The 25388-nt window shown below is 28.1% G+C and overlaps 1 protein-coding gene across 1 annotated transcript; it reads right to left on the minus strand.

Moving 5' to 3' along the window:
* Window positions 1-1201: 1201 nt before the first annotated feature.
* UbcE2M (NEDD8-conjugating enzyme UbcE2M) lies at window positions 1202-23044 on the minus strand. The gene is made up of 4 exons (XM_075372573.1): window positions 22527-23044; window positions 16716-16810; window positions 7229-7435; window positions 1202-3363 (listed from the first exon to the last, which is right to left on the minus strand). The coding sequence occupies exons 1-4, from the start codon at window positions 22630-22632 to the stop codon at window positions 3223-3225; spliced, it is 549 nt and encodes a 182-aa protein (XP_075228688.1). The 5' UTR covers window positions 22633-23044; the 3' UTR covers window positions 1202-3222.
* Between the last annotated feature and the right edge of the window lie 2344 nt (window positions 23045-25388).

Consider the following 25388-nt stretch of genomic DNA (forward strand, 5'->3'; position numbering starts at 1 on the left):
TCATTCTTAGCTGGTATGAATACTAGGTAGTGACCAGTTTCCCAAAGACTGTGAAAAGCACTGCTAATTTTGGGATCTCAAACTCTGCAATTTGGAAAACGTTTCATATTATACTGTAGCATTACCATTACACACACCCAAAGTGAATACCATATCAGCATATTCCTCTGTAGTAAATAAGTATTCTACTACTTCAATGGCAAATTGATCACGTTAAAACTAAAATTCACAGAAAACCTTCGCTAATGTCAGCACAATTCACTGTACCTGATATACTTAATGTACCTTGCAGAATGATTTAAACACTAATACAGTATTGCACAAGGTTTATTATCTGCTGTTACTTTATTGCAAATTTTGAAATATTTTTTAAGTAGTTTACGGCATCTGTCATTAATGAAAAAATTATTAATTTTTATTTTACAATTGCGTAAATTCCAGTTTTTTTTTAACAGTAAATTTTGTTTTTACAAATTTTTAACTGAGAAATGTAGTTAACATACAATTAGTAAATAAAAGTCAAATTTTCTAACTTTTATTTATTTAATTTATCTTACATCATTTTGTCCAAAATCAAATTCTCCAAAAGTTCTGTTAAAAATTTTTTTATATGGTTACTACCCATTTAATAAAGTTATTATTGTACATTAAAAACTGTTTTTTTATCCCAATATATTGATTTTCACCCCAGATTTCTAAAAACGTACTGCAGATACTGACTACTCTGGGACCTATTTTATTTGATTCTTCAGGTAAATAATCATAAGAAATCACTAATTCTGCTCCTTAATTAACACCCTAAAAAATTTCAATATGACCTCCTTTCAAGGGCAGCTGAAATCCAAATAAAATCTTTCACTAGCCATAACTCGCAACAAAGAATCTGAAGACATATGTTTATATGAACTTTTTTTTCATTATTTTCATGAGCAGAATAAGTTAAAAGTCCCGGTTGAACTTTGTTATATATTGTGTATATATTTTTTAAATATTCTTAAGTTATCTTTTTTTTTCTTTTGGAATCCTTTTTATCATCTTTAATACAGATACATTCTTTTTCATAACAATTTAATTTTTAATACAGCAATTCTAATACAGCTGTAATAAATAAAAGTTTGTCTTGTAAACTGTGATGTGGGAAAATCTAAGTTTTATATTCTGTTAAACCACTGGACAGTTTCATCTATTTAAAGAAAATATGTAAAAAGAAAAAATAATTGTGTTTTATTAACATTACTACAACATGTTCATAATATAAATTACAACAGGAGAAAAAAATAATTGTGAAAGACTGAAAAATTTCCATAAAATTGTTGCTATCTCAGGTTTCTCTCAAAGAGTACAATCACTTCACAGCATTAATGATGAAACAGATGAACCAACAAACACAATGCCATGCATTTTATTTCAGATTTACAATAAGTAGCTGAATGGTAGAAATTCTTTTTTTTAACAAATGACAGGAATTCCTGCCAGTTTTAATAGAAATTCTTGTCCTTCACCTTTCTCCATCCTACTGTTATCTTATTTACATATTGTATAGTATTGTTAAACACATAGTTCAAACAATTTACTGAGAACAAATTTTTAATGGCAGCCACTGTAGAAACTGAACTAAAGAAATATTTTTTACAAATATTGTAATTTCAACATATCTTCTTCAAACAAGTGGAAACTCTAAAGAATCATATAGATAAGAGAAATATTTATTGTGGTATAAAACTCATTTTTTTCACGAAGGATTTCATAACTAAAAGATAAATAAATCCTTTCAAGATAAATAAATACTACTATGTATTTCGTGGAATGATGGCATTCCATTCAACTTCATATGAAAACAAAACTTTAATATAAGAAATCAAATTCAACAGAAAATTGCATATACAATACCTTTTTTGATAATGCATAAATTATAACTGTATCGCAAGAGGTGATAGGTAACATCGCACACTGAATAGGGTGTATGTCAATATTCTGTACTAATGTCACTGATTAGATTGATCATCTCATACTAGTTCCTATTATAAACATTTTACTGGTAAGACAGAAATAATCTATTATAAATTAACTCAAAATAAAACTATATTTTATAATAATAATAATAAAAAAATACATACATTTTTCTTTTCATTAGTATAAAAGAACAATACACAAGAATCGCTCATAATTTTATTAATATCATTGTTTTTTGTGGTTTTTTAAATTTATAAATACAATGCAAGGAAAATAAGAGAACAAGAAATTAATTTTTAGAGATATCATATAATATTTAAATACACTTAATTAAACTATTATTTGTTAATATTTAATTTATTTTAGCTTAAAAAATTGATATTGAAATTTTATAAATTAATATAACAATTGCGTTTCAGAAAAATATAATTTGTAATCACAAATACTTAGTATAGATATTAATCGAAGGGAAATAACACAGATTTAATATTTATCAAATAAAACATATAATTAAATTCAATAAATAATGATTGGTACTTCTACAATATAGAACAATATATTCTTTTTTGTTAAAAATACTTGAAACTGCTATTCACGCCACAAAAAATTAAAAAAATAAATACACTGAATACTATTTTTTGGTGATTCATTTGTACAGACAAAAATTAAATAAATTACACGAAATAAAAACCAAAGAAAACTCAAACTCTTAAAAGGAGAAATAAGAAGGGGTATTTTATTTTTTAAAAATAATTGCATAAAAATAAATCAATTCAATTACTAATACCAATATATAATAAAATATTTTAAAATATTTAATTATGCTATTTTACATGAAAGCATACCTTTTTACAAAGAATAATTTTTTCCTGTTTAGTTTGTTAATTGAAGAAATGTGACCGGTAATGTTATAAATAATAATATTATACTATCGTAATTAATTATTCAAATTCATAACACATAACGATTGTACATATATTAGTGGTAATATAATAAAAATATTATAATTATTTATATGAAATGATGAAAACTATTGTAAATAACAATAATTATTGTTCTTCTTCTGCTTGTTTCATAAATATTATTTCAATAACAGCCTCAAGAGTGTAAGGCTCTTAAAAAAATTAATTAAACAATCAATCAATAATCTGTAATTGACTGATCAATAATTAATTAATTCATCCATTCATTAAATAACACAGTCAATCTTTTAAATTAATAATAATATTTTATTTATTATAATTAATTAATAATTCATCACTTGTGCAATCATTTTAAACAGCGCTCAAAATACACAGATCCAACATAACCACCACGCATGGCTTTCTGTACATTCTGTTCAAACGTGCGTCGATTATTTTGAAGAACTTCTGCCGCTTCTTTATTTAATGGATCTTCAGGATTTGGTTCCTGTATAACATAAATAATAATAAATATTTGGCAAAACATTATTTAATTAATAATAAGCTTTGAAAGAAAAAAAAATTAAAAAAATTAATTTCTAGCCATATCTTTAAAAATGTTAACCACAAACAGAAAATACAGTCTGAATATTGAAAGTATTTTTTGACTTTAGAAACTGAATATGTTACATCACAATAGACTTCCTTCTACTCCATTAACTTATACTAAGATACATTATTTTGTAATATTATTGGATAAATGCGATACACAATTAAGAATCACAAATAAGACTAAAAATTGAAAAATAAAAATTGACAGATAAGACATAAAATTGGAAAAAATCAAAGTAGAAAACTACAAAATTTAGACAAAAGCTTAAAAAATTTGTTATAGGTACTTATTATACTATAGAAGTAAAACGGATTGAGTACATTTATAATTTCACATTTTTGCAGTGTCATTTGTGTTTCGTTTATTAATGGCCAGTAACTATGTGTGCAATTTTATGTAATGGAATTTGAGTTTCATCAGGCACCAATTGAATTCATCCACAATCCTATTATGATCAAACATGTTACCCTAGTGGTTCTGTGATATTCACTTCGACATTAGCAGAATAACTGGATTCAACAAAAAAATATTTAGATAGATAACATGAAATATCAATTAATAAAAATATTGAAGCCTGATGTGGACAGGCTGAAAAATAATAGTAACAAATATTTACTGGTTTAAAATAACTAATAAAATGCAATATTGATCACATTATTATTTTTTTATAAAGTTAAGACCGCTTCACAGATAGTTACACGATAACAATCAGTCTTGGCAGTATTTATGAAAATATAAGTCTGGATTTTGTATCTAGGGCAGTAGATGGTTAACTGTTCTATCCATCTATCACTGTCAAAATGTACTTCAGATGAATGAATCTACAAGTTAGGTAAATTTAGTTAAATATAATACCTATAAGTTAAGGAAAAATAAGTATTTAGTGAATTAAAATTTAATTATACATTAATTAAAGACACTGTTAGTTATCTATTTTTTACAAAAGTGTTACGGCAACACACATTTAAAGCAGTCTAAAAATCTTATATTCCATTCATTGTCAGCATGCAGTTCCATAAAAGCACACTACACACAGCTTCACACACAGCACCAGTTAAGTGGAATAGTCCTCCAGTTATGTTGAACACTAAGAACCACATCATCACATATAAGGCAATTATCATCAATTTAATGTGACTGGCTTCATCCCACATCACATCAAAAACTATCGATTATACCAGAAAAGACTCCAGACATCATTAGAAATATTTAATTTAGTGTAAAGCAAGTAAGGTAAATAAAGCAATTTTTTTTAGCTTTAATAAATATATATTTATGTTACATATTAAATGTATAAGTTAATTTATCAAAAACAATAGTTCAAGAGAACAATAATAATTATATAGCAAAACACATCAATATATAATTATAAATGAAATAATGTTGAAGTAATTACAGAAAATACGGAAGAAATTGTATAACAAGAAAATAATTATAACAAGGTTAAAATGATTAAAACATTTCTGAAAAAATAAATAAAAATTGAGTAAAAATAATAGTGTAAATAAGGGTAGTATTAAAACATCAGGAGAAATCATAAAAAAAAGCAATGGGTTAATTAAAAAAAATTCCATGTATTTAAGATATTAAAAGCATAACACAAAAACTAGGAGAAATTAGTAGAGGCATAACTAACTATAAATGAATTTAATTTGAACTATAATGAATTATTCCAAGCAGTTTTGGTTAAATGTAAAATTTTTATATAATAATAATTACATAAAATTAAATAACAATTATGTTTTCTGTAAACACACTAGTAATAAAATTGGGCTTTGTATCTATTGTAATATTTCTTGTAATGGTTCATAAAATTAGCATATAACGAGTGTGTAAAATAATACAATAATCATATTTAACTAGGTATAAAAAATTAACTAAATAAATGTATACATACTTCAAAATATTAACCAAGTAAAACCAAAAAAAATAATTTTAAGGCTATATTTTCTTGTTGATGTCATAGCCTTAAACTTATTTTTTTCTTAATACTATTTGCAAAATATTTTTATTCAAAATAAAAAATAAAATTTTTTAACTAACTCAACATATTTCCCATATGTAATAACAGGGCCAAATAAATACTGTATATGCCAGATCTCTTATTAATGACTGGCTTCTATGATTATATTTGTGGGTTTGATTTTCATTATAATGATTTGCTTCTCAAAAAAAGTTCCACAAAAAACCGTACTAGTTAATGGTAAGCTTTAATTTTAAAACATAAAACAAATAACCCCACAAAGTGAATAATTTTCAAAGCTTGATGATTCAGGCAATCACAACCAGTATTTGCATAACATATTGTAGTTAGTTCTATTTACATTTGTTGGTTTTACTAATAAATATTATTAATAGTAAATAACAAATATGGCAATTTTTGTTATTTTTATTAATTTTTTCTTTTTACTTTTTAATAAAATCCTACAATTATGGATTTGTCCCATTTTTCTGTGAGCTTTATTCCAATAGTAAAGAATTGTTCACCTTTGTTGTTAGACAACATTTGTAGTTAGTTAACAGGTGTATACTGCTATTATCTTTTCTATATCTTCAAAAATTCTTCAATAACAGTTTCATCTTTACTGCTCTTTTTCATTATGCAATTAACAATCACTCATTATCCTAGCCGCAGTTACTTTCATTCTCTAATATTTGTTTCAGTTCTTCAACCGAGATGGTTTTTTTTAATATTTTGTAGTATCTTCAGTCATGAAGGTCCTGCATTTGCATTGTCATTATTAACTAATGTACAAAGCTGCAAACAAGCATTGACTGGTGTTCTTTGTACTAAAACAAACATGCCGTTAAAAAGATACAAAGCACAATTAAAGGCCTAGAATATGGTAGCAAGAAGCAGACTACTTCACTTATGTACAGCATTGCATCAAACCTGGTGCCATGTAAAATACCTTTTGAAAACCTTAAACAAACAAACATTTATGGTATGAGATCAAGATTGTAAGGTAGATGTTGCAGCATCTTCCAACTCAACTTTTGAACAGTTTGCCATGTCTTTTTGAGAGGTATGAGGGAGCAGCAGGGGTTACACAAAAAATTACACCTTATGAGAGAGACCAACATTTTCTCCTTATTGCATGCAGGTCTCACTTTATTTTCTAGCATGTCACAATAGTACTACTCACTGTTGATTGTATGTTGTTCTTCCAAATAATCCCAATAAATTGAGCCTTTATAGTTCCAGAACACCTTTAACATTACTATACCACATGTTCTCTTTCAAATTGTTTAATACAGGGGTGTCAGAGGATGGTAACCCTGGTTGTTCTTTTTTTAATTAATGAATGATCCTTGTACATTTGTTGACTAATTAGTATACAAATTTATGTAATTATAAAATTAAAATGTAATAAATATATAATAAAGTCATTTGATAATAATCAATATCATTGTAGAGGTATGAAAATACAGACAACACTGATCAAATATAATATCTGACTACGTACTAATGGAACCCTAACCACATAAAATTTGGTGCTAGCAATAATCCCATGTATCACAACGCTAACGAAGAAGCTGACTGAAAGCTCCAGCAGGATAACCTGGAAGCGCATTAAAAAGTTCTAATTTATTTCTTTTATCACTATTCCATATCCTCAGTTTTAAACCAAACTTTTAATTTTTGGAAAACTGTAATGATCTAAATTATCTATAAAATGATTAAGTGAAAATAAGAAAATAACAATCATTGTATGTATTATAATAAATACATATTTAAATAAAGAAAAAGAGAACTTACTAAAAACAGATACTGAAGACCATACACAATAGAATTAATAGTTAGTACTGGTTTCCAGTCTTCTCTCAATATATTCAAACAAACATTACCCTCCAGATCGATATTAGGATGATACACTGGTGTTTCACATTTAACTTTTGGAGGTTCATGAGGATAATTCGGTCCAACCTTGAAACTAAAAACAAATCTACCACCTCTGTAAAATCCCTGCACACAAAAATATGAACAGCATATCATTTAATACATTATATTAATGTATATTAAATTTAAAAAATGTTAAATTAAAAGATGTAGCTATCAAGAAATAAAGCATATAAAATAAAACCTCTAATTTTTACACCAATTCATCAACAATCTGAATTTATATCAGCATTTTTAATCACTTCTTATATAGAAAAATGAGAAAATACAATCTACATTCCATTTGTCCTTCATTTTTATAGTTTCTTAAGATTAATTTCTTTCATTCTGTATAGATAACATACATACAAGGTCTGTAAATAAAGTAATGAGATTAGTTTTTTTGGCAGCCAAAGTGACAACACTGTAGTTACTACAGAGTGATTTTTTAGTCCTGTTACCCAATTTTAAATGTAATTTAAGAAACAGAAACTTAGGTGGAATAAAAAAATATATTTGTTACTTACAAGAGATTTAATAAAAAGCTATTTCTTACATAATTGTTAAAGAATATGCTCAAAATGACCACCCCTTGCAGTTACACATGCACAGACTCTTTTCAGCATATTAGCAGAAACCTTTTCAAGAGTTGCATTGGAAATATTAAGTCTGTAATATTGACTTTTAAGTTCATCAATAGTGTGAGGATTGTTATTGAAGGCCTCATACTTAACATAGCCCCACAAAAAAGTAGTCAGGAGATGTGAGGTCTGGGGACCTTGCAGGCCATAAGCCCTTGCTTATTATTCGATCATCAAAGAACTCTTGCAGAAAATCCATGGTTTCTCGAGATGTGTGGCATGTAGCGCCGTCTTGCTGAAACCAGCAATACCGTTCTTGAAGTTCCAGGAGTGACACAATATTCCTGTATACTTCACCATTTACTGTCTGTTCGAAGAATATGGGTCCAACTATACGATGACGAGGTATCGCACACCAAATTTTTCAGGATGCAAAGATTTGTCTTGTAAAGCGTTAGGATTTTCAACCACCCAAATTAGACAGTTTTGATTGTTCACATAACCATAGAGATGGATCTAAGTTTCATCACTAAAGAACATAGTGTTTAAAAATTAGATTTCGTTATCATTTATGAGAGACCTAAACCAACGGCAATATTGCAATCGCTTGTTTCAATCTGGAGGCTGAAGCTCTTGGACTAATTCTATGCGATACGGATACAATTTTAATTTTTTAGCAGCTTTCTGAACACTCGAATATGACAAACCAACTTGCGTGGAAAGTTTTTGTAAACTTTTCCGTGGAGAATTGAGCAATCGTGTTTTCACATTCTCTAAAATGTCATCTGTCAAGCGAGTTGGTCGACCACTAACTTTTCTGTCGCAAACATTACCTGTCTCTCAAAATCGGTTTGCTAGCCTAGAAATTGACATCTTTTCTGGCGGAGGAACACCAACAAATTTAATCTGAAATGATTGTTTTACACTTGCATGCGATTTCGTGGCAAAATATTGTTCAAGAATGAAAACTCGTTCTATGGTAAAAGACATTCTGTTTATAACACGACCGGAAACGGCACAAACATTTACACAGCTCAAGGAGAATCAACTCACACTGCCATATCTATACCGGTTGAGTAGCGCTACCAACTTCACATGTCACAAAACAAAATTTCCCTTTCTTAGAAAAAAAATTACCAGACATTAACAATTGGGTAACAGAACTAAAAAATCACCCTGTAGTAAACATATGGTTACACTTGCATGCGATTTCGTGGCAAAATATTGTTCAAGAATGAAAACTCGTTCTATGGTAAAAGACATTCTGTTTATAACACGACCGGAAACGGCACAAACATTTACACAGCTCAAGGAGAATCAACTCACACTGCCATATCTATACCGGTTGAGTAGCGCTACCAACTTCACATGTCACAAAACAAAATTTCCCTTTCTTAGAAAAAAAATTACCAGACATTAACAATTGGGTAACAGAACTAAAAAATCACCCTGTAGTAAACATATGGTTATATGAGCAACTGATCTATATTAGGTATTAATATTTTTAGTCTATTGTTGTCATGTGAGACGTAAACAAACTTCCCGTGAAACAAGTTTTTCTTGTGCGTTACAAAAGTGAGTGATATTAATTATGAGCAACGTTATGCAATCAAGTTTTGTGTTAAACTCTCTGAGAGTGCTACTGAAACTTTTTCAAAATTGAAAAGGGCGTATGGCAATGACACTCTGTCACGAGCCCAACCTTTTAGGTGGTTTAAAGCATTTTCAGATGGCTGGGTTGATACAGTATGACCGGCGATTAACTGTCAGAATGATTGCAGAACAATTGCATTTGAACCATACTACAGTCCATCAAATTCTGACAAACTAATTGGACATAAAAAAGTTTGTCCGAAATTGGTCCTAAAAAACCCTAACTGTTGAACAGAAAAACCAACAGGAGGGAAGTCTGCTGCGATTTTCTAGGGCGAATTGAAACTGATCTTGATTATTGGTGATGAATGTTGGATATTTTAGTACGACTCAGAAACAAAACGTCAGAGCAAGGAGTGGCATACTTAAAAGTCACCACGTCCCAAATAGCAAAAATGAACAAATCAAAACCATGCTAATTTGTTTCTTCGATAGGGTTGGCATTATTCATAAGGAGTTTTTGCCTACAGGACAGACTTCAAATCGATATGTTTATAGAGAAATTCTTTGCAGTCTGAAGACTGCAAAAAGAGTTGCCCATGTGAGACTAGCCATCAAAGACAACTGGATGCTGCATCATGACAATGCACCTTGTCATACTGCACTCTCAATTAATGAGTTTATGGCAAAGAAAAAAAATATTCCTGTCCCTGCAACTTTTTCCTGTTCCTGATTTAAAAAAAAAACATCTCAAAGGATACCATTTTGGAACAGTAGAGAATATAATAAAAAAAAAATGTAACCAACCATCTGAAGGATATTCCGGTTTCTGAGTTTCAACACTGCTATGAAGAGTGGGTAAATCATTTAAAGCCATGCGTTTAAATTCCCAAGGGAACTTTGGCTTCCCAAGGGAACTATTTCAAAGGTGATAAGAGTCCATGCATGTACAATTGGATTGTAAATAAAGTTTTTCTGAACAAGTCTGATTACTTTATTTACAGACCTTGTATATCATATATGAAGTAAAATAAATCTGGTAATTTAAGTATTTACCAATATTGTTATTAAGAATTATAACTGAGATTAGTTTTGACTAATACTACATTTAATAAAGCTACATCATCTATTTTTAGAAATATGCATGTTTATGGAAAAGAAATGAAGCTAAAATATACCTGAGAATGAAAATACATCAGATAAAAACTTTAACAGAATTGATGGGGATGATGCTGTTTATATAAAATCTTAAGTAAAAAATAAATTGTTGCTTCCATTCAAAGTAGACATTACATTTAATGCAAAAAGTATATTTATTTATTTATGAAATAATTTACTGTCCAGATAAGTAGATGAATTGCTCACAAAATAGGTTAGATGATAGGGAAAACAAAAAGAAGCTGAACTAATTAATTTAATAATATGAAAACTCTGTCAAGTTATGATAGAAATGGAAATTGTAGAAATAGAAAAGAACTCTTTGGTACAAAAAAATTAATGTTGAACTTTTTAGTTTTATTGAGGTGAAATATTGACTATACAGGTAAGAAATGAAAGCAGAGTTTTTGTTTTGATAGTTCACTTGAAAATGAAGTATTTAAGAAGAGTTGTGTGGAAAACAACATTTTTTGACCTCAGAAAGGAGGTAATCAAATGAAATTCTTTAAGAGCCTAGATGAGTAATGAGGAGAGGTAGTGCAAAAATGAGATATCACAAGACATAGAAAACCCAGGGTAAAATGAAAGTATAATGCAGGATTGAGAAGAAGAAAGAGAATGATCAGCAATGAGAAAAAACTGCAGTAGCTTTAGGTTGAAATCAATTTTAATGTTTAAAAATTTCAAAATTAAGGTTTTTCTATTATATTGCACAACAGAATATACATAAGTTTTGTGCATTATACCATTACTTTAAGAATTATTTCTTATTTTTAATCATTATTAGGCATTATAAATGGGAAAGAAATGCAAGTTGATTGTGATAACACATCCACACACTACAACACCAAACCTTTTTTTAATGAAAAATCCAAGACATGATGAACTTCTTTATTCATTTAAAACATACACAAACTGGTTTACTTTGTTGTACTTCTTCATGGAATTTCTTAATTTACTTTAAAGTAGGAATTACCAAAATTCCGAAAGTAACATGAAATTCAGATTAATAAATGTGAAAGGATAAAATATAAAGTCTTGCATTTGATGCAGGCTGTTTTATATATATATATATATACATATATAGAATGGTGAGCTTATTATAAATTACTTAAAACACTACACCTTTAATAAAAAAAAAAACTTCACACTCTGATTGTAACATAGGTAATCATTTGCTCCTCATATAATATTTATTATTCATGTAGTCTATTGTGAAGAGGATAATGTAAGACACATGAAAAGTCTTGCCACGGTGTCCTTATGGTTTGGCAAAAGATCACATTACCTACTGCTATTTTTGTCAAACCAACATATCTGCAATGTTATCATGTAATGTATCTCTATGCAGTTGGTCATCAGAACTGTATCTCAAAGCAATTCCAAGATTACAGAAAACTTTTTATTGGAGAATAATAACAAGTAAGCCTCTCCACATCCACCGGTTTTGGTACTAATATTAAAAAGATATATGTTTTGAAAATGGTTTCTGAAAAAATATATTAAAGAATGCATATGTAATAGTATTTTGTTAGGATATACTACTGTAAGTACTGTACTTTTTTTTGTGAATGGGACAGCAGAACTCAGGATCAGTATTATGGCATACTAGATTGCTCATCAGCCCTTTAAATCTAATAAAATATTTATATATTCCTTCATATTAAATCAATTTAGAAAGATGGATATGTTTTGCTATATATTTAAGGTAAATTTTCAAAATATAAATGAAAAATTAACAAAAAGGATAATAATTAGACACAAATATAGGAACTGGCCAAAGCTGACATGTTGAATGTAGAACTTTCTTCAAGAATATTTTAAGGTACATCCTAAAATAAATAACTAATTTTAGTTTTAATCTATTTATATGGCTCACCATTCATAGGTTTTTAAATATACAGAGTGATTCAAAGAAACGGGAAATTTAAAAAATTAAATAACGTTAATGAAAATTTTTTTTTAGAAAATCAATTTTATTTCATGTAACAAATGTAATTTCATTGTACAAATGTTGCCATTTTAGGATACATACATTTTAGTTTATTTTTTAAAGATGACATCTTGCAGGTGACCTCCTCTTCTACGTAAACACTCACGAAGTCTCTTCGTTAAATTGTTCATGGTTTGAAGTAACATCTCAACTGGAATTTCAGCAATTGCTTCTTGGATCTTTGCCTTCAATTCTTCCGTTGTAGCAGGTCTTCTGTGGAACACTTTGCTTTTAAGGTGACCCCACAAAAAGTAATCGCAAGCTGAGAAATCAGGCGATCTGGGAGGCCATCTAATATCACCATTTTGTGAAATGACACGTTGTCCAAACAATCGGCGTACAGCTGCTATCGATATTCGTGCAGTATGTGACATTGCTCCGTCTTGTTGAAACCAGGCTGTGTTAAGAATTGGTGGAAATCTCTTTTGTTGTTCCACAACAAAGGTTTCAAGCATGGCTACGTAACGAGCCGACGTCACTGTAATCGCAAGACTGTTGTCATCCTCATCCTCAAAAAAATAAGGGCCTATAACACCGTAAGATGACATAGCACACCACATGGTCACTTTCTGGCTGTGCAATGGATACTGGTGTAGCTGCGTAGGATTTTCTTGCTCCCAGTATCTGAAATTTTGCTTGTTAACAAATCCACTGAGGTGGAAATGCGCTTCGCCTGACATCCACAGTTCGTGAACAAACTCTTCGTTATCATTTATCTTCTGAAGCATTACATTACAGAATTTTGCTCGCACAACTGCATCGTGTCAGTTACTGGACGATCTGCAATTTGTATGGATGTTATTGCAAATCCTTTACTAACATTCTTCGAACACTTGAACTACGCAATTGTAAAGATTCTGAGAGACGGATTGACCGATGTGGACTTCGTGTGACAGCATCTTGTAAAGCTTGAACATTCTGTGATGTACGGACGGTTCGCTCACGGCCTGGAGGTTTCTTTTTCACTGCCGAACCAGTTTCCTCAAAATTAGATATCCATATTTTAATTGGATGTGCTGATGGAACACAGTCGTTCCGTTCCAGATTAAAATGACAGTGAAATTCTCTACGCGCTCCCTCCACACTGTCATTGTTTTTGTAAAACGCTTTGATAGCAAATGCATGTTGCACACCACTCCAAGGATCCATGACAACTAAATGGCAGGTTAGGTTAGAGAGGCTGGCGCCACTTATCAAGTGGTACCAATCGCCCACGGCTACCAACACAACTTTCAAAATTTCCCGTTTCTTTGAATCACCCTGTATTTGTTAAATGCATTTTTAATGTTTTAGTTTAAATTATGGGCACTTAAATTACAGAACTATAATTTGACTTCTTTCAATCTGTACAAAGTGCAATGTAGATAAAAGTTCAGATACATAGAAACATAGGTATCATATACCAAAGGGAGCACAGGTATCACATGCATAGGGAAACATTAAAAAAAATAAATAAATAAAAATCAATGCATCAGTTCAATCTATTTATTAATTTTTTATAAGATTCCTAGTTCCTAGATTCTAACTTCCTAGTCAGTTCTAAGTTATAAGATTACTTTTATGATCAATAATTTACAGAAAATAAAATTTTATTTTTCTTCAAACATTTGAAAAAATATAAAATTTATCTCTCGTAATGAGGTATACATCTGTTTGTAATGAAAATAAATAAAACAGATGAATTCAAGGAAAAAGATTAGAACAAGTTACAATATAAAAGTAGTAAAAGAAATGTCAGAATTTGTTGATATATATTGTTAAGGATGAAGGGGAGAAGGATGTACAGAAAAGTCTACTAGTAATTAACATAATTTATTAATTACAGAGTGTATACTTTGTAATGTAGTACTTTGGAGTGTACTACTTCATAGCAACAAAATTGAAAACTGGTAAGCTATTTCAAAGAATACACTTTTAAAATCTAATGTTACAGAAGGCTGTTAAGAATAGACATGTTGGAAAAATTTTTAAAACATCAGAGAAAGGGGAAGGAAGCCCGTGGCAAATTTTCATGAGAACTACAGCCTGCAGCTGAATTAAGTCCTGCTGTCAAGTATCTACTTACAAGTACCTATTACATATTTCGCAATAACCTATTTGTATTTTAACAATTCCCCCACCATGATCATATGATTTTTACTTTATATCATATATAGAAAAACAACTGCTGTTATTCAAACATTATGTACCTGCTTCTTGTGTACTGTGCTAAATAGAATGTCCAATTCAATTTGAAAGTTACTAGTATATATTCAGAGCTAATCCAAGGCAACTGCCTACAGTGACAAATTTTAGAAGCCACAAAACCGCCTAAACTAGAGCGCAAAAAAAAATAAACACAAAAAATATATTTCAATTACTTGAATCTAGAAAATATTATTTACTATTTATTAGTACAATAATATTACCACTGTACTAGTTTTGTTTTTTGTTTTAAAAGTATATTGAAATTATCTGAAAGTAGTAGTAGGTACTAGTTTTAGTTTGTAAGTTTGTTGTTCGCTCGTTAAAAATGTGAATTTTGAATTTCAATAAAACAATTTTCCATAAATCTGTTTTAGTATTACTTACTGTTCAATTATATCATTTTTCTGATTAACATGGTTCTTTGATAATTCTGTTTTTTTTTTTTAATTTTTTAGTTTTTTTGAGGCTTGGGGGGCTGCATTTTTTGGGTTTAGAAGTAAAGATTATAATACATAAAGCAAAAATTCATTAAGATGAAATGTAGAAATAATTTTATAATGTTCAAAACAAACGAGCATCGATAAGAGCATAAAATCAGTTAAAATGATTTTTTAACTTTGTTAGTTAAGTAACAGCTACTTCACAAACAAAATGGTAATTTAAAAAAATTAAACTGATATACTCATTGCGATATGCTAACAAATAATACACAACAAAAACAACCATATGTCACATTAATTGATTTTTGCAAATAAAAATGTCATAAAACATTTTGTGCTAGTGCAAGCAGAGTAAATTAACTCTTCCAAAAATAATTAGCAAGTAATATATTGTCTTACAAGTACTGGTCTACAATTTAGTTTGTTATATATTATATTGTTATAGAACTTTTCTTTCAATACAGAGGATAATATAACAACAAGGTTCCTTTTAATTACTTTACACTCAGCTTATGAAACACATATGATCTTAATTCTTCAAAATAACAATTTCTGACTGAAACAGCTGTGACTTATAAAGTGGCCAATAACTGGAAAACTGTTGATTTAAATTGGACAATGAAAACAATTTTAACTGCACATTTTTTTCTTATTTTCATTAAGATTTTTATTACTGGAAGGTATTCTTGGAATTTTTTTGCATGGCTCTAACAGACATAAAATTGTTGTTTAAAAAAATAAATCAAAAATGGTATTTTTTTAAGTTTTTCTTCTGGCTTTGAAGAAAAATTGTATGGGTAACAGAAAAATGATCGATGAATAAAATAAGACCATCTCAATGTTTCACTCTTATTGTGAAGCAAATTACGAAGGTAATCTGTAGTAAACATTTATTGTTGGTATATTCAAGATTTATTTATTATTTAATTGCCATTATTTTTTATTAATAACACAGAATTAACTGGATTTCATCATTTATAAATAAAAAAATTGTCAAATATTTAGTAGGTAATGAGTTTCTTTATTTTATCCACACTTTCTTTCTCATCTGTACCTATAACCAATGTATAAAAAATACATGTAAAGAGATAATGTATAAAACAAATCAAATGATACTCAACTGATAAAAGAATGTCTGATAATTATAGTTTATTTTATTATATTGAATAATATTATAAAGTATATGACTGATAACAATATGATTGTTAATTAATCCAACCCACAAATTATCTTTACCTCACAACACATATTTTGAACACGTCCTAATCAATAATATTTATAATACCACATATTTGAATTAAGTATACTTTATTGATATATAATGAACTGGTTTGTTTCACTGGTTCACTCAATCATGAACAGTATTATAAACTTATGCACAAAATCAAAATTTATACAACACTTATGATTCTTACCTCATCCGGACAAATAATAAGCTTAAAACTCAATAAATCATCTGGATCTGGAAACTCTGTATTACATGTTTTGGGTAAATTTAGCTCATTTATATCTGAAAAAAATTTGTTTAAATAATTATAAAAGTTTAAATTATTCTAATAAATTAACATAGGAAAATTATAAACATAATCAGTATACAATTTTAAAACATTCTGTTTATAACTAAATTCCAAATTTCGGTATTAAATGGGTATGTATCAATGACATCCCCATACCAAGTGAATACGCAGATGTGACACAATTTTTTTCATGTTTCACTTTCAAGTTTCTCATTATTCACTACTTAATATGAATATGATAAAAATCTGAAAAAAATCACCATATGAAATACAACATACTACTCTGTTCTGTAATAAACGATTAAAACAATAAGTTAATTTTTGATTTGTGACACTTATTTGAATTTGAGTTCAGTAAAATGCAATTTTTAATATTATATTTACTAATAACAACAAATAAAATTATTTTATTTTATTAATAATTAAACCATTTTAAAGATAAAAACCAATGCTAAAAAGTAGCTTTTTTAAATTTAGATATTTTTTCGGCACTAAGACCTGTGTAAGTTTTTGCCTCATTATCTACCAATCTCAGCATACTCTATCACAACCTCTTTTTTTCTTTTTCTTTTCCCAACCTCACTTCAATACATAAATCATCCATTTCACTTTTTATCTTCCTCTTTTCCTTGTCACACATAGTAAAGCATTCAACATATCTCAAGCAGCATTATAGTATTAATTCTATAATTAAACATTCATTTATTATGTTTATTTTACCTGGTTTTAGCATTGTCTACATTTTCTATAATTAGCATTCCACTTTTATTTATTCAACTCAATTTGAAGCCCATCATCATTTGGAGTATAATATTATTTTTCTGGTATAAAATCATAAAACCTTCACTAATCTTGATCTTCAGAGGACCACAGATTCTTCTGAGCTCCAGCACTAGAAGCTCCCACAAAGATTCAATAATCAACCTTTTTAAAACTTCAGGGCCCCTATCACCATGGGCTGCTCTCCCAGAGATTTCTATGCATAAATGGAATTGTAAGACTGTAGAGGACAAGTTTACCCATGACTCAGAATTGAAAAAAAGCGATTTTTTAATCAATTGAAAATTGAGAAATATCTTGTTTTATGTAATTGTACTTTTAGAACAACCTGACAGCTTGTGTTTTGAATGTTGTGTGCACAAATGTTTATAACCTTCATATAACACATAATATGAGTATTGATGATTATTTGAATTTAACTTTAATAAAATTTAAAATTTGACTTAAATTCTTTATTCCCTTAGAATCTCTCAAAAACATATTTGTTCATGGGATACAATTTTTTAAGTTAAATATAAATTTTATCAATACATTTTACTATTAGTGAATTTTACCCTATCATACTTATCAACTCTTCTTTAAATTATTAACTCACAAAATTAAAAACCATACTAATAATAAACTGCTAATCCTTAATTTGGCACCATATTAAAAAAAGACAAAATTTAAATAAGAATTAATATTACTTTTCCTTCATAGTATTTTTTTTTTACAATTTATTTTTTATATACAAATAACACAAGAAATCTGCAACTTAAAAAGAATTAAGATAGGAATGCAAAAGAAAGTCATTAAAGAACTACAACCTGAATGAGCTAATAAATAGCCAATGACATGAATAACTATTTTGCCATATTCGATGTTTATTTTAATATGATCTTCATATGCTTTCCTTTTATATTCATCTCTTTTAAACTGATTTAGGCTATAAGCAGGATTGTAAAATGAAATATATAACATCTCTATGCAAAACTTATATGATTTCATAACAAACATTCAATGTTTTGAAAGGTTCATATTTCAGCAATCTTATTTTATTAGCTGGTGATCAATTTATTCCAATCATTCTTTATATCTATTTTTTCTTTTATACATTTTTTTTTCAAAGCTGTTTATTTGGCAGCTTTTAAGGGTTCATATAAATTTGAGATTATTTTGTTTTACATAAATAATTTTTTTTTATATACAGACAAATTTATCTTAAGTATCATTTTTCTTACGTGTTACGTATGATGTAATCAGTTTTTTTACAGCCTTATAACACAGTTATTTTACAAAATATCTTCTAGGAATAAAAAGCTCTTTTAGTTAGTAGAATCTGCAAACTTTTGAGTAACAGATAATCAAACCATAATTGTTACGGTAGAGTATGGGCATCTGCGGAGAAGCCAAATTTTGAAACAATTCCTGAAAGTAGGCAGAAACCCTTTCAGAAATTGTTTAGAAAGCCAACTGGGTTGATACAACCTGAACAAAATATTAAAGTTTATTACTAGGTTTTAAATAGTATGCATTGAATGTAATGAAGACAGAAAGTAATACTCTATGGGGAAATAAACTCAATTTTTAAACAGCATGATGTTTATACATGAAAACTTCTTAGGTAAAACATTTAAGATAAAACAGTCCTCAATCAGATCACCTGGTGGGGATGAATCAAGAAGCAATCAGAAAATAAATTCTTCAAACCAGAAAATCAAGGAAGTTTAATAGATTAAATAATTTAAAACATTTAATGGATAGGTACGTGTGTTAAGATATTGTATGAATTTGCGATGAAAGATAAAAAGAGGAGGATTTTTGGTCTGAGGCTTATTGAATCAGTTGAGTTGAGTGTAGAACTAACAAAATTATACATTTAATAACAGGTTGGTCAATGAGTAAACAATGTGTTATGATATGCACAGAAGAGAATTATTTTAGTCAAAACAGATTCATAGTCTATACCAATGGCAAAACTGCACATAAAAGAAATATAAATGCAAGTTAATTAAATATGTAGAAGAAATTAAAATTTAGTAACTGAGAGTGAATTGTTGTAATAGAGTAAGGGTAGGAAAGAAAATAACCAGGGGACTGTGATCTAGGTCAAAGAAACAAAAGAAGAATTTATAAAATTTTGAGTTTTGAGCAAAATATAAGTTAGTGAATACCTTTTTTAAACATTTTAACTGCAGAAGTAGACCTGAGTGACAGGAAAGGCTTCTACAATCATTAGACAGAGATTTCAAACTCAAATTATAAACTATAAAACACATTCTGCAGTAACACTGGTTATGATATATAAAATGTAACTCTGACAAAATTTAATAACGATAAAAAAAATGTTAAAATTTGAATAAATCGTAGGTGCAGGCCAAAAAACAATAGAGGATAGATTTAAAAGATACTGAATAGAAAATAAAAAAAAATAATAAAGATAAGAGAAAAAAATCACGTAAACTGGTAAAAAAGAAACCACTGAGATACAAAAAACAGTAAGTATAAAAACAGAAATAATGAAGAAAAATTTGTATTTATATAATTATGGAAAGAAAATCTAACTGGAGGAGCAAAGTAACAAAAGAAAGATTATTCAAAGGAAAGATGTGATGGTAAAAATTAAATTAATAAGAAACAGATACAATATATTTAAAAATATGAGAATACTTTGGTTAAATAAACACAAAATGTAAAAATATCAAAGGTCTAGATAGATAAGATCACTGTCAGAATTGTGTTGAGATGCTTAGGAAAATATGAATCTTAGTACTGATTTCAAAGGATTACTCAGAATTAGACAGAGCTCCAACAGGCAACGTATGAAGTAATATCATACTTCTAGTAGAATTGTTAATACTGAAAGAACCTTTTTTTAAATAAATTATTTTTTGTAAAGAGGGTTTAATATACTTTGATCTTTAATATATCTTTCATCCTGAAAGAAAGGTAAGGTAGCTGAAATTAGGTGCTGACCTGTAGTTACAATTGTGAATACATAAACTACCACACCGTAAATTTAACTAATCTACAAGCATACAGACATATTTATGCAGATATTTCCTTATTAAATGACATCATATCTGCCAAATAGCACATTTCATTTATCAAATACAGTTTATCTTTAATTTCTTAATTTATAAATGTAGTATCTTTTCAATATTCATATTTCTATTTCAGATAAGAAAAATTTAACTTCTTTTCACAATGAAGTTATATATGTACAACTACTTTCTTTTTAAGTGTATATTTGTGACTTTAGGTAATTGGCTATTTCAATTTTTTTATTACAAGTGCAGTTTTGAAACCCTCTGACTAAATGTTTTCAAAGATAAAATGAAGTTTAGCAATTGCAATACTAATTAATATTTTGCAATGATAAATTCTATAAGTCAAATGCAGTTAGGCTGGCTTTTTTTTAACACAAAAGGGTAATAACATAAAAGAGGATATTGGTTTTCTTAGGCTTTTGTGTTAATTTTGTAAAACAAGTTTTCAATCATTTCTGTTATATCTGGACATCAGCAGAAAAGGAAGAAATTTTATAACTGTTCTTCTTTCTTGCAACATAGTACCTTAATTATGTGTAGCAGTAAATTTATACTTATTACTGTAACTCAAGGGAAAATGATATTATTCCTTGTAAACTTATTAACTTTTATGAAACAAATTTTCAACTCATAGAAAAAATAATGAGATATAATAACGCATTACATTTTTCTTGATACCACAAAAAATAAGTACTAAGAAACAAGTATAAACATATATAAATTTTGAATGTTTTTCTAGCTGAATAATCTTCTTCATGTCTGCATCACAAAACTACCTCAACTAGTATTGATGAGGCAATTGGTAACATTATTTCTAAAATGCTTCAGTTTAAGTATCTTAAGCATTAGAATGCAATGATAAGGTTTCTTTTTATTAATTCATCATATAAGCTTTCAAAGTTTGTGCATGGAAATATGAAATGTAAATTTGTAAGGTATGAAACACGCCACACCTTATCAGGATTTAAACCTGGAACCTCTGAATGAAAGGCTACAATGTTACCACTCCACCTCAGATTGGCAAAAACACAACAGTTAACAACATAATGCTCATTCCCTTTCAGTAACTACATTTATCAGGGAACAATAACAATCCTTAATTATTTAAGCCAATAACTACCATCCAGAACACATCCCAATATACTGCATAGTTTAATCCCATTCTGATAGCAGTTTTAATTTGATTATTTTTTTAAATAAGAAAAATACAAAATTTATAACACACAAAATAATTATTTAAAAACTTTAAATTAACCATAACAATTATGCAAAAATAAAATTGAAATACAGTTTTATACTGCTACTCAGTTTGCAACAACAGCATTAATTGTTTGCTGCCAATCCTACACAGAACAATGTAGGTGGCCAGTACCAACAGCTAACTGATTTACAAAATTTACATGGAAAATACAATGACCTTACTCTAACAGATAATTAATTCCTCGTACTGTAGATTAACCTCATTTAAAAATCATTAACTACAGGTACAACACAGAATGCAGTTTTATTTTGTCTTCAGTCAACAAAAATCAACAGTTTGTAACTAAATGCTTAAATAAAACTCCTAAATTATAGGTATGAAATTATAAAATCTCTACTGCTTGTTTATAGTAAACATCTGCAATGCAGTAACGTCCATTTTTTCTTCATAGGTACAATTTTTAGGTATGCTTTGATGGTTATTAAAAGTTAGGTTAATGACGACAAATTGCATTAATACATTTAGGATAAATTAGGGTTAACCGTATTACTTTATTTCACAAACAACAAAGTTTTACTATTCGGGACGGTACACTAATGTTAGGAAATATGCAAAACCGTTGTTTTAAAGTTAATATGGATTCCTCTTAAACGGCATTAACACTGCACAAACTGCTACGAAAAAATTCTCTTCACGTACCTTTTGTAATACGTAACTGAGCTGCAGATGCTTTCTTCTGATTTCCGACTTTTGGAGTTGCTTCACCATCCTTTTTTTGCTGTTTCAAAGAAAATAATTTTATCATTGTGTTCCTAAAAATAAGCAAAAAATAGGCCTAGGCTAGGCTATCGATTAGAAATTGATATTTGCATTAACTTAAAAAAAATTAGAAAATAACTCAATAACACTCCTCTTCTAACAAACTGAATGTTTTTGTTGAAGACTGATACAAAATTTTATATGCAAAAAGTGCAATTTTCACATCACAGTTACGTATATCCCAGACGTTATATTTTGATTTTCACCACAATTTTACCAAATCAAACAACTCTTCAGCAGGTCACTTTACATAGAGAAATAAACCATTCTATATGATTAGCGCAGAGTATTTTTAGTTTTTTAACAATAAATATATTTTACTACCAGTCTGGAAAAATTTTATTTCCTTTTCCCTAAATAAGTATTAATACAAGCTAGTGCAATTTTGTTACTACCTCGGCTTCCACCTTTTTGAAGCAACTAATTGAGAAATTAAATAAGTGTACAGATTCATTTTACATATTTGACATTAATATGAAGTATTATATAATATATATCGGTGTACTCTAAAATTAAAATAAATAAAAAAATTATATAATAAACAGTAGTGTTTCTAAAATAATTATTAGGTATTATATGCAATTAAATATGACCAAAATAATCAAGCTCCAATTTTAGAAATACAAAAAAATAAATAATTTTTAATTTCCTAAAAGTTCAATTCCTCGCGCGGGCAATTATTAGGTTACTACTTGTCAATTCAAAATCGCTATAGCCACAATATGTAACGCTAATAAACGAAAGGTGGCATTAAAAAAAAAAAGCTCATATTTTTTTTTTTAACCATACTTACTTATAAAAGTTTGGTAAGAATTAACATTTCTCTTTTTTTTTATCTGATACGTTCAGTTAATTTGGCAATGATTTTGAAAATATCTTCTTTACAGGAATAATTTAATTTCATTTTCCTGTGATTTATAACATACGTATAGTATACCTTATTTCAACTACAAATATTTTACGGGTTATTTTCTTACATTAAACTACTTTTTTTTTTTAATTTTGTGATTAAATTCATATTTTTTTTAAATGATAATATTTTTATGTCAATAAATATCTCATATAATATCAAATCAGCACTAATTTATACTAGGATTTACAAGCTTAGTTTTTATTTGAATGAGACTTCGTACAAAAGTCAAATGTTTATTTATTTATACAGAGTACAATCATCCAATGTTCAGTTATATAAACTCATCATTCAACTCAAAGAAAAAATAAGTCTGTAAATGATTTATACATAATATAGTATAAACATGTACAAAATTTATTTTATATATGTTTATGTAAAATCCTCATCAATACCTAACTCTAAATTTACAAATAAAAAATTGTGTTTTCAATAGGGGAGAGGGCATACAAACTGTAAATAATTATAATGTTCAGCATATTTTTACACTTTAAGTCTTACTTGGCGTGTAAGAAAGAAATCGGCAATTTCTTACGCAGAAAAAAATTAAATGTGGAATAGTTTGTTTAATAATATTTACAGCAAAGAAGGCAATTTTGAAAAATTGACTTTTATAGTATTCAAGTAATCATGGATTATTACAAAGAACTAAACTAACAGTACAGAAACAAATAATAATACCAGTAATTAAAAATTATACAATTAAATATGGTAAAGTATTTTTATTGAAAGAATATGTATGTTTTCCTCTATCAGTGAAGACTGCTTGAGATGTAGTGCTTACACTGAATCAAGCCTCCTATCTAGAACTGCAAGGAAGCTAAACTGATAATCTTTGGAAAAACTCAGACTGAGTAATTATAATTTTATTTCTACCTATCCTAAATATAATACAATGATTGTATTAAGTTTACACTTTTATTTTATATATCTGAATAATAAAAGCATGTCAACTTTCTAGTATTCATATATTCTGTTAATTGAAATGTATAAAATTGCCTATTACTTAAAAAAAGATATTTACTTGAAAGTAACTTTTTTATTTGTTACATGTACAGAGTTGAATCATTAACTGTACATTACGTAAAACCACTGTTTTAGTACTTTGTATACTAACTGTACTTTGAAATCTTGTATTATGATTTTTCTGTCTCTGTGAATTTGCCCACACCCAAGAAAAACACAAACAAAAAATTATGTGAAACTGTTGTTTTATCATTAGTAATTAGAGAAATTTGACTTATAAATAAAAGCAAAACATGGCAGAAATTTTTATGATTCTAAATAATAATCAACAAAAAAATAAAATTATCAAAATTCAAGCTACTATAAGTTTAATAGATTTACCTTAGAGATTATATTGAAAATAAAACAAAAAAATGTCATAAATTTCTAATGTTAAAAAATTTCACGATTAAAATCAATGAACTTCTTGTTTCCATGATTATGTACTAAGTCTCAAAATATCTCTATGTTCCTGAATGAGGAAAGCAGAATTTAGATTTGAGCAATCAAGTTCATTTCATGCATTAACATTTTATAATCACTTTTCATCCAAACCCATAAGCAATGATGTTAATAGAGTGAGGTCTGGAGACCTTGGTGGCTAATTAACAAACAGGTTCTCTATGACTAATCCATTTTTCAAGAAAATACTCATTTAAAAATTCTGTTACATAGAAAGTAGAATGTGGAAGAGCTCAGTCATGTTGAAAATATGTCTGTACACTTGTCAGTACAGAAAAAAATTCATCCTGTAAAAATTTTATGTTAACTTTACCTTGTAAGATGATTAACATGAAAGGGCCAATTAACTAGTTATCTAACATTAT

The sequence above is a fragment of the Lycorma delicatula genome, chromosome 8, assembly GCF_047948215.1.
Source record: "Lycorma delicatula isolate Av1 chromosome 8, ASM4794821v1, whole genome shotgun sequence".
In the NCBI taxonomy this organism is placed as follows: Eukaryota; Metazoa; Arthropoda; class Insecta; order Hemiptera; family Fulgoridae; genus Lycorma; species Lycorma delicatula.

Bases quoted from the DNA above. Each gene is read 5' to 3' on its own strand.
- UbcE2M (XM_075372573.1), bottom strand. From the start codon at position 22,632: ATGATAAAATTATTTTCTTTGAAACAGCAAAAAAAGGATGGTGAAGCA. The intron at 16,811-22,526 runs GTACGTGAAGAG...AATTTTTTTCAG, and splicing joins TCAGTTACGTATTACAAAAG to ATATAAATGAGCTAAATTTA. The intron at 3,364-7,228 runs GTAAGTTCTCTT...TATGTTATACAG, and splicing joins GTCTTCAGTATCTGTTTTTA to GAACCAAATCCTGAAGATCC.